The 10283-nt window shown below is 35.4% G+C and overlaps 3 protein-coding genes across 7 annotated transcripts; 2 read left to right on the top strand and 1 right to left on the bottom strand.

Annotated features, from left to right (window-relative positions):
• The first annotated feature begins 810 nt into the window (after window positions 1–810).
• Window positions 811–3133, top strand: LOC125841123 (heat shock factor protein HSF30). 4 transcript variants are annotated; one of them, XR_007443777.1, is made up of 4 exons: window positions 812–1124; window positions 1551–2310; window positions 2622–2693; window positions 2988–3133. XR_007443777.1 is itself a non-coding variant. In XM_049520140.1 (3 exons), the coding sequence occupies exons 1-3, from the start codon at window positions 855–857 to the stop codon at window positions 2624–2626; spliced, it is 1035 nt and encodes a 344-aa protein (XP_049376097.1). In that variant the 5' UTR covers window positions 812–854; the 3' UTR covers window positions 2627–2868. The 4 variants fall into 4 exon arrangements, 2 of the variants coding, with proteins under 2 accessions (XP_049376096.1, XP_049376097.1); XR_007443776.1 differs by having other exon boundaries at window positions 2899–3040; XM_049520140.1 differs by lacking the exon at window positions 2988–3133 and having other exon boundaries at window positions 2622–2868.
• A 1722-nt stretch (window positions 3134–4855) lies between these two features.
• On the top strand, window positions 4856–7200 carry LOC125878533 (cytochrome P450 711A1). Its single transcript, XM_049559810.1, has 5 exons — window positions 4856–5263; window positions 5343–5495; window positions 5562–6324; window positions 6448–6543; window positions 6690–7200. The coding sequence occupies exons 1-5, from the start codon at window positions 5046–5048 to the stop codon at window positions 7017–7019; spliced, it is 1560 nt and encodes a 519-aa protein (XP_049415767.1). The 5' UTR covers window positions 4856–5045; the 3' UTR covers window positions 7020–7200.
• Window positions 7201–7217: 17 nt separating this feature from the next.
• Window positions 7218–9786, bottom strand: LOC125841120 (protein IQ-DOMAIN 6). Of its 2 annotated transcripts, none has more exons than XM_049520135.1 (5): window positions 9575–9786; window positions 9277–9495; window positions 8353–8580; window positions 8150–8263; window positions 7218–8077 (listed from the first exon to the last, which is right to left on the bottom strand). In XM_049520135.1, the coding sequence occupies exons 1-5, from the start codon at window positions 9638–9640 to the stop codon at window positions 7403–7405; spliced, it is 1302 nt and encodes a 433-aa protein (XP_049376092.1). In that variant the 5' UTR covers window positions 9641–9786; the 3' UTR covers window positions 7218–7402. The 2 variants fall into 2 exon arrangements, with proteins under 2 accessions (XP_049376092.1, XP_049376091.1); XM_049520134.1 differs by having other exon boundaries at window positions 7218–8080; window positions 9575–9783.
• Window positions 9787–10283: the final 497 nt, after the last annotated feature.

Genomic DNA, 10283 nt, shown 5'->3' with positions numbered 1-10283 from the left:
TTATTTTTAATGTTGGAATTAGTCATACGATATAACTTTTTATGGATTTAGTTTGTTATATTAAATGGAATAGCGTGTATTAAAATATAATTCCTGAAACACTATTGAATATGATGTTCTAGAATAGAAATAATATCACACATTGTAAATAACATGATTTATCATATGTAAAAAATAGTATTGAATGAGATGTATAATTGAGAGAATTGATGGCAACTTATTAAAAGATTTAGTTTTATGAGAAATTTTCATTTTTACACTTTAAAGATCTGAAAAACTTATTTTCTTTTTATTATTTTTGTAACTTGAAAGTCATTGCAAAATCTTAATTCCTCTATATTATATAATATATAAAATATAACTAATATATTGACAAGTCAAACTTAAATCTGCAATCAAATATTATAATATATCACTATTTCAATTTGTTTATTTTACTTTGACTTAGCATGAAGAATAAGAAAATAAAATAAATAAATAAATTTTATGATTTAAATTAAAGATATGTTAAATATTCCAACATATTTTCTATTTTTGTGGTCTTAAACCTATATTTCCTTTAAAATGAACTTAAAAAAAAAAAAAAAAAAAATTAGTAAAATATAATTCTTTCAAACTTCCAAAATGGTGTACAAATGTTGGAAAGTTCCAAAATCTAACTATTCCTTCCAAATATCTTAAGATAAGAAGATATTTTCTAGACTTCTCCTCTTTCTTCCATCTGTTTTTCTCTAGAACTTTCTAGTCCACATACCCATTCTTATATTACTCACAAACTCACTCCTTAATACCCCTCAAAACTCTTTTGCTAATCCATCTTAATTAATTGTAATAATTAGCAAACTGAACAAGCAATGGAGGAAGTAGTGAAAGTGAAGGTCGAAGAAGATGGCATTCCGACGGCCGTGCTGCCTATGGAAGGGTTGCACGACGTTGGTCCGCCACCATTTCTGAGCAAAACTTATGAAATGGTGGAAGATTCTTCAACTGATGAAGTCATATCGTGGAGCACAACAAGGAATAGCTTTATTGTTTGGGATTCTCACAAGTTTTCCACCACATTGTTGCCTAGATTTTTCAAGCACAGCAATTTTTCCAGTTTCATTCGCCAGCTTAACACATATGTAAGTATCTTTTTGCTTCTAATTTTGGTATTCCTTATCTAGATTTTGTATGTGTTAGGTTTCGATTTTCGATTAGTTAGGGTTTCTAAATAGCCATCTGTTGGACTTGGTGGTGATCGATTTTGATTTTATCAATTGAAATGGGTGAATTTGATTTAAGGACTGATATAAATTTTTATTGAATGTGGTTGTGCTGAGTGCACGGTATTATCCTGCTTTGAATGACTTCAATATGTATTTGCTCCATTAGCTTAGGCAAAAGTTGAGCTAGTGTATGTGCAGATGGTTGGTGATTCTGATGAGTTCTACTGATTGTACGATGAAGAAAGAAGAAAGCTAGGTTGTGTTTCTTCTGTTGGATTAGCTTCTTGTATTTTTTGTAATGGAATATGAGTTTTATTGACTCTTAACTTGATGGAAATGCAGGGATTTAGAAAGGTGGATCCTGACAGATGGGAATTTGCGAATGAAGGTTTCCTGGGAGGGCAGAAGCATCTTTTGAAGACGATAAAGAGGAGGAGGAATGTTGGTCAAAGTATGAATCAACAAGGATCCGGAGCTTGCATTGAAATTGGTTATTATGGGATGGAGGAGGAGCTAGAAAGATTACAGAGGGATAAAAACGTGTTGATGACTGAAATAGTTAAACTTAGGCAGCAACAGCAGAGTACGAGGAATCAGATCATTGCCATGGGAGAAAAAATCGAAAGCCAGGAGAGGAAACAAGAGCAGATGATGAGTTTCTTAGCAAAGATCTTCAGCAATCCAACTTTTCTCCAGCAGTACTTGGACAAACATGTGCAGAGAAAAGATAAACAACGTATCGAAGTTGGACAAAAGAGGAGACTAACGATGACCCCCAGTGCTGAGAACATTCAAAATGTAGCCACAGGAAGTGATCATCAGCCAATGAATTACTCCTCACACCAAGAGCGTGAAGCTGAGCTTGCAAGTATTGAAATGTTACTCTCTGCTGCAATGGACAATGAATCAAGCAGCAATGTCAGGTCGGCTTCTGTTGTGACAGCAAATGGCACAGATATGGAACCAGGGCCTGAAGATATTTGGGAAGAGTTGCTCAGTGAAGATCTTATATCCGGGGATCAAGCAGAGGAAGTAGTGGTTGTTGAACAACCTGAATTCGACGTGGAAGTTGAAGATCTTGTTGCAAAAACAACTGAATGGGGTGAGGAATTACAAGACCTTGTAGATGAACTTGGTTTCCTTTAGGTCCAATCCGTAAAAGCTTCACTTTGAGGGAAACTCTAATTGACCTTGACACAATTCCAGTATCCTATATTGAGTTACTGCTTTCAAATATGTTTTAGTTAATATTTGTACTTGTTATTTCTCTTATATAGCAGGGATGGGACAACGCCTAAAGCAAAAACAAGATTTTATATTACATTCCTTGTTGATATTTAGATTGTATTAATATTTTTTGGGAAGTGAAGTGCAGAATTGATATTTTTCTTTTCACTTGGTTTAATTTTTCAGGTTAAGATGCATATATACTACTACTTTCGGGAAGCAAGGTTTGAGGCAGTCTCTAGTAGCGCATGTTTACAAGTAATGCCAGTTAACAGCTTTTTATTTCTTAGTTAAGTCTGGAGGAATGACTACTGTCTATTCATGTTCATGTATATAATAATGTCTTTTAAATGATGTGATGCATCTAGGCTGTCATGTTGTAGCCTATCTTTTGATTTTTCTTGTAATTTTGTATAGAACTGACCATTCTCAACGGAGCTAATAATAAGTTTCTGTATTGCAGAATCATACAATTGACAATGGTATAGCTTAATTATGGCTTCTGCATTATCTAGTGCTCATAAACTTTTTAGGGATTGTTTAAATATGCAGAGGTTAGGGGTTGGCTTGTAACTTGGATGTTTGGAGAATGAGGGGATAGAGTATACGGAGATCTTATATTTGTATGAGATGTTTGGTTGCGTTGCGAGTGAGCTGCATCAACATGGACTCGGCTTTCCTCCACCGCATCAACCAACCAGTTCCTTTTTAAAACATTGTCATGCATGTGTCCACTTAACAAATCAATATATTTTACCAATTAGTATTATATTTGAAAGGATAGTTTTTACCTCTTTACTGGTGTTCTGCCTAACAGTTCAAGCTGGTTTACCAATTTGGATCTTGAAGATCCAGAACAATCGATGAAACTATCAATAGCAGTCATAGAGCATCCATCAGTGTAATTGCTTTCAATTCAATAGACTAATAAACAGCTGTTGAGAATTTGTCATTGAGTATCCATCAGTTTCAATTCAGTAGAATAACAAACTGTTGAGAATAATATAATTAAGTAACCAAAGTTCAAGTTTTAGATCAAAGAATATGCCAAATATAGGGGACAAATACAAGTTTAATATATTAAGCATGAGGTCTGACTTTAGGGTGGTGACAAAAGTTGAAAAATGGGAATCCTAATCAGAGTCATGTCCGAATATTATTTATCTTTTCTGCAAAGCATCAAACGTGTAACAGAACAAATTGAACCGACATAAAATATTAACAAAGTGTAAATAAATAAATAGTATTGAATGAACATTTCCTGTGACAAGTAGACATTTTTTAAAGTATATTAGTATTGCTTTGCACTTGCCTAATCACTATAACAGTAATTCCATGGTTTCTTTACTTCTTCAATCTTCCCTTTTAAGGATTCAGTTTAATTTTTTGGAGTTGATATGTAAAATTTAAAGGTTCAGTAGAATGCATTAGAAAATTATTATATGTATTAATTTTGTATATTATTAATGTCTAATTATTTGGTACATTTTTTTAATTTATATATAATTAATGCAAGTATTAGTTATATACTTTATTTACGAGGCTCATCTCTAGTACTAATCCCTCTACTTGGTCCAATAATACTCTATTTTGTATTATGTATTATGATATTAGTAATATAAGGGTTTTTAATGTGTGCACTGGTATGACTATTCCGTTTTATGTATTATGATATTAGTAATATAAGGGTTTTTAATGTATGCACTGGTATGACTATAAACAAATAGTATTTTTTTTTTCCGGCATAAATAATGTGAGCATAACTATTCCGTTTATCATTTGTCTAATAGCACCTTCGTCATTAGGAGACAATCTCATGTTTGCCCTTGATGTCTGATAGAGCTCAACGCAAAGTTAATTTTAAATTGAATTATAAATATGATCTTTTTCAAAGTCTTATACCATGGAGTTTACTCATTCCACTCTAGTTTCGTTAATGGCTTAACGAGAAAAAGTCAATCCAAACAAGCTTTAAGTGCCAAAATTAGTGCTCAAGTGATCAAAAGGGGCACACCAAACCTAGTGGTGGTGCAGCTGATATGAGGACCGTTATATATATATGAGATAAATATTAAATTTCCTTAGTTTCTTCTTGATTACCTCTTTAATTCCTTTAGTAAAAATCCTGACTCTGGCATTGAATTTTATGTGCAAGGAGTAAGGCCAAATTGACTATATCACTTCACTCAAAAAAGGAGAAGGAGAATATAAAAAGCATCACTCCAAACATTGTATTTGGAGAATCTCTACCTATGTTCGTCTAGACAAGAATAGATTTATTCTATATCTGTATCAATCCAAATAAAAGTTTGGCATTTTGTACTATCTTCATTAGACACTGTCTCTATATTTTACCTGTCTTTCCAAATGCAATCTGCAACATCAAAATATCAGTGGAAAACAGAAAAAAAGTAAGCAAAAATATAGAAGAGGACCCTACCATTTAAATATAACCATCATTAACAACAAATACCAACAACTCATGAAATGATTTGATCATAGATCAAAAAATTACTAGGCCGGCTATACCCCATTAATTTCAAGATTCTCCTAAATACATATATATAGTCAAACGTCGATTAGATCTCCTCCTTCACCAAGAAAACAAAAATGATGTTTCTTAGCTCAGCAATTCAAGAATCACCCATAGTCTCAACTATATTCACTATACTAGCTGGTGTTTTGGTCTACTTGTATCGACCTTATTGGCGTGTGAGAAAAGTACCTGGTCCTCCGGCTTTTCCCCTTGTAGGACATCTCCCTTTGATGGCTAAATATGGCCCTGATGTCTTCTCTGTCTTGGCCAAACAATATGGTCCTATCTACAGGTGATCGATTGATCTTCTTTCATTTCAGAAACAGTTTTTGATCGGAGTATTCATTCAAGTTTTTACCTTTCTTAAGCAGATTTCACATGGGAAGGCAGCCACTAGTTATTGTTGCTGATGCAGAGTTATGCAGAGAAGTTGGAATAAAGAAATTCAAGGACATACCAAATAGAAGCATTCCATCTCCTATTGCAGCATCACCTCTTCATCAGAAAGGCTTATTTTTTACTAGGTAAAACAAAAGAAGCTAAAGTTGATTCCTTTAACTAGAAGAAGGCTAATGTTGTTAATAATACAGGGACTCAAGATGGTCAACAATGAGAAATACTATTCTATCAGTCTACCAGCCATCTTATCTAGCTAAGTTAGTGCCAATCATGCAATCGTATATCGAGTCTGCAACTAAAAATCTGGAGTCTGAGGGAGATATCACATTCTCTGATCTCTCTCTTAAGTTAGCAACAGATGTAATTGGACAAGCTTCTTTTGGTGTGGATTTTGGACTTTCTAAACCAATATCAGACAAGATGAGTCATCATCAAGATGATAGTGAAGTACAGGAATTCATCAAGCAGCATATTTACTCCACAACACAACTCAAAATGGACTTATCAGGTTCTGTTTCAATCATACTGGGGTTACTTGTTCCGATTCTTCAAGAGCCATTTCGCCAAGTTCTCAAAAGAATCCCGGGTACTATGGACTGGAAGGTGGAAAGAACAAACAAGAATTTAAGCAGTAGGCTGGATGAGATAGTGGCAAAGAGGATGGAGGAAAAAGATCATAGCTCGAAAGACTTCTTGTCGCTTATAATGCAGGCAAGGGAGTCAGAGAAGTTAGCTAAGAATGTTTTCACCTCAGATTATATCAGTGCTGTAACTTATGAGCACTTGCTGGCGGGTTCTGCAACGACATCCTTTACTTTGTCTTCTATCATCTATCTGGTTGCTTGCCATCCAGAAGTTGAGCAGAAGTTGCTTGCTGAGATAGATGCTTTTGGCCCTGATGATCACATACCCACTGCCAATGATCTTCAGCAGAAATTCCCGTACCTCGATCAGGTAAATCCCATTATTTTATATCTACAAGAAGTTCTTATACATTACAAGTAGAAAAAAAAGAAGAGAAGAGAACTAGTTTATTAAACCATTCTCATTCTTCTTGTAACTGCTTATAAACTCTAGGTAATCAAAGAAGCAATGAGGTGTTACGTTGTCTCGCCCTTAGTTGCCAGAGAAACATCAGCTGAAGTGGAGATTGGAGGCTATAAACTTCCTAAGGTTAATATCTGTTTTTCCTATAATGCTGATCATTTTACTCTTCCATGGATAGGGCCCCCACCTCGGAAACCACGGGGGAGGGAATAGGTTCTAATCAAATCCAGCCCCTGTTTAGTATTTTTAACATATTTGTTACAATTAAGCAGGGAACATGGGTTTGGTTGGCTCTTGGAGTTCTTGCTAAGGACCCAAAGAACTTCCCAGAACCAGAGAAATTTAAACCAGAGAGGTTCGATCCTAACTGTGCAGAGGAAAAACAAAGGCATCCTTATGCAAATATTCCATTTGGAATAGGTCCACGAGCATGCATAGGACAGAAGTTCTCCATACAGGAAATCAAACTGTCGCTGATTCATTTGTATCGCAAGTACATTTTTCAACACTCTCCCCTCATGGAAAGCCCATTGGAACTTGAGTATGGCATAGTGCTAAACTATAAGCATGGTGTCAAGGTTCAAGCCATCAAGCGCAAATGAAACTTTCCAACATATCTAATGATGCTATGTGATACAAGAAACGAGAAATGGTGAGAGAGCTCAACCTGATGCAAGCCTGAATCCAGTCCCATCTGTGTAACAGAACTAGTATGCATACTTGTAACTTCTACTACTTCACATGAAACTCAATTTTATGACAAAAAAAGATGAAGTTTACACAGTCACACAATCAGGATGTGATCAACTTATCTCAGTAAATTTATGATAATAAAGCAAATGATCTACTTAGTAACATACTTGCTACAAATGACAACTGCAAACCAAGTCCAGAACAAATTAAACATACCTACCAGCTTTTAGAATATTTTTTTTTACAACAACAAGCTGTTGTATTGGTTGTCATTACCCCAGTCATTCTATTATTACTCAAAGACACAATTCTGCTTGTCCCCTAATCTAGAGAATTTATCCATTCTAGTAGGAAGACAGAGAGGCCTTGAGAAATTGACTGAAGGATCATAACCAGCACAACTCTTTGAGTCACCATTGTTGAGCTTAAGAAATTGGAACTCATCCATAGACTGTCTAAGCATTCTCTGATTTCTCTGCTTGGCCTTGGTTGACTCAGTTAGGCTCATGTAATTTGGTCGACTACTATTGCTGTCGTCAGTTCTATCAGATGTCAACATCGTGTTTCCAGATATTGGTGTTGTTGATGTGCAGAATGAAGAGGATGCTGCTGAACTCTCATCATATCTAAATTCAGAACTTGGGCTTGACGAAGAACGAGTAGTATGCCCGACCAGTGGAGGTTTAGCTGATATCCTTTTGGTGACATTGTTCTTTTTCACTTTGACGGAGCATGGTTCAATTGTCGTCTTGTCCTTATCCTTGAGACTCTCTAAGCAAGACTTGGACTTTGGTGTAGTCTCCAAAGAATCAGTATATGCTTGTTCCATCAATCTGTTTTCCCACGGCCTTGCTGCCATCCAACGTTCTAACCAACTCCATCCACAGTTGCTCTTATCATAATCAAGACTTTTGAGGGATGGAACCGAGATAGTGGTTCTAGAATCAAAATTCTGGCTTGATTTCGACTGCTGCAATAGTTCACAAAGCATCTAATCAATCAATTTTGTTTGTTCCTAAATAGTCACTCAACTATTTACCTTTTGAGCTTGAGAGTATGCAAGTGCTCTTTCTCTCTTTAAGACTCCCTCTTGCCTCATGTGTATCTTTGTTTTGACCTCTTCAAGAGTCCGTTTACTGTCACACCATCCTTCCTAGTAAAGTTCAGAAAAGAAGAAATGTGTTAAAGGAAATTTAACCACTACTAAAAAAAATCTTTAACCAAAATAAGTAAGATTTCTACCTCGGCTTCTTTCATGGGGTCAAGTTTGCCACGGTGTTCCTCTATTATCTTCTGCACAGCCTGCCCCTCAATGGACATACGTACACGACGAGCTCTAACCCGGGCTTGTACCCGAACCAGAGCTTGCATACACCTAAGAGTCACTGCAGCTTGCTTTCTTACTTGTCTGCCCCTAACAAGAGCTTGAAGCCTTACCAATCCTTTCAAGGCCCTAAATGCTCTTCTTGCCTAAAATGTCAATTAGACACATCAATATCAATATGGAGGAATATAGAATATTAAAACAGATCAATCTTATCAGCAGAGAGGATCAGATGCTGTCGAAACAGATATTTCTGTAAACATTCCGAGTTGAAACATGTATTCTAGGCTAGAAAACTAATATGTCATTCATAGCTCATTATGCAGAAAAGACAGTAGACAAAATTTCTGGGTAGTTTAACTTAATAAGTCTGTGAATCATAAACACATATGTTGTTCAAATGAAAAGACTATTATTGTGTTACAAAGATCTCCCCACTGATCCCTCTCACCCATTTTCTAGTTAACTCGAACCTCAGGACACTAAAAGTGAATTAGGAGATACACAATCATGTTGGGAAAAAGCCATCATGATTCTAAGCTGGCGTTCGACCATAGATTTAGTTGAAACTTGGAAAAAAATGGGTTTTTGAAGTGCATTTTACTTTGAAAATATTTGATGTTTTGTGAGTGCAAGTGAACCAAACTAAAACGTTGTTAGGCTAGCGCGGTTCAACCTCAACATCTATAAAAAAGCCCTTTCTCCGTTTAGTTCATAAACAAACAATTTCTGCAACCCAAAATCTACAGTCAAACGGGAGCAAAATATTTTGATAAAACTACATGACCAGCAGGTTTGAAGAACAAGCAAATGTGAAGTGCAGAGAGCAATAAAAGGAATACCAAGAATCCACGAAAGGTAGTTTGAATCCTAATTGCAGCCCATTCTTCCCTAACAGCCTTAAAATCTTTAGGAGGAGCTCTAACCACAGTAGCTACAGCAGCTGTATAAGCATCATTGTTCACTGATGAACAATCAGACCCTTCTGACCCAACACCATTTCTCTGCTTCAAACCCTTAACATCACTCCTCCATATCTTCCATCTCTTAACCTTCTTCTCCTAAACAACAACAAACACAAATTCAACAAAAAAAAAAATGGTAATCAAGAAGCATAAAGATTCAATTTTTATCACTTACATGATCCTCTTTTTCAGACTTCTTGAATCCTATCAATGCTTTCACCCATTTTCCAGAAGCACCCATTTTGTTTTAGACAAGAAAGGTTTCACCTTTGGAGAAGTCAAAGCAGAAAGAGAAAGTTCTTGTTAACTAAATGCTTCACTTTGAAGGGAAAAAATGAAGTTAACAGAGAGTATTAATGAGGGAAAAATGATTTAATTATTTTTTTCCTTTGAAAACATAAAAAGATTGCAACTTTTAATGGGAAGTTTTTGAGATATGGGATACGTGGGTGTAGTGGGGGTGGGCTGACTGCATTGTACAAAGAGCCGTTGGGTTTTGAAATTCAAAAAAAAAACAACAACAGGTCGGTCTTGTTTGTGTGTTTCCAGTTTTCCCGCTTTGGGGGGAATGGAATGGGAACAAAAAAGGACACTGGTTTTGTTTGAAATTACAAGAATGGGAGCTTTTGTATTTGACCCTAAAAAGGAACAACCCGTTTTATGAAAAGGTGAACATAACATCAAAAAGAAGCAGACAAACAATCTACAAATTTACTGTTCTTAAGATCTCTTTTTCTCTCACTTACCTAATTTATTGTAATGCTTCCATTTCATATTGTTTCAAATATATTCTTGAACAAATTATGTGAAAATTAAAATTAAATAATTATTTCTTGAAAAAAACTAAAAAGAAAGTAGGTCAAACAAAGGAAATACTCCCTCCG

This window comes from Solanum stenotomum, chromosome 10 (genome assembly GCF_019186545.1).
Source record: "Solanum stenotomum isolate F172 chromosome 10, ASM1918654v1, whole genome shotgun sequence".
NCBI lineage: Eukaryota > Viridiplantae > Streptophyta > Magnoliopsida > Solanales > Solanaceae > Solanum > Solanum stenotomum.
Note: the sequence above shows the minus strand (reverse complement) of the source record. Positions and strands in the feature narration are given on the sequence as shown.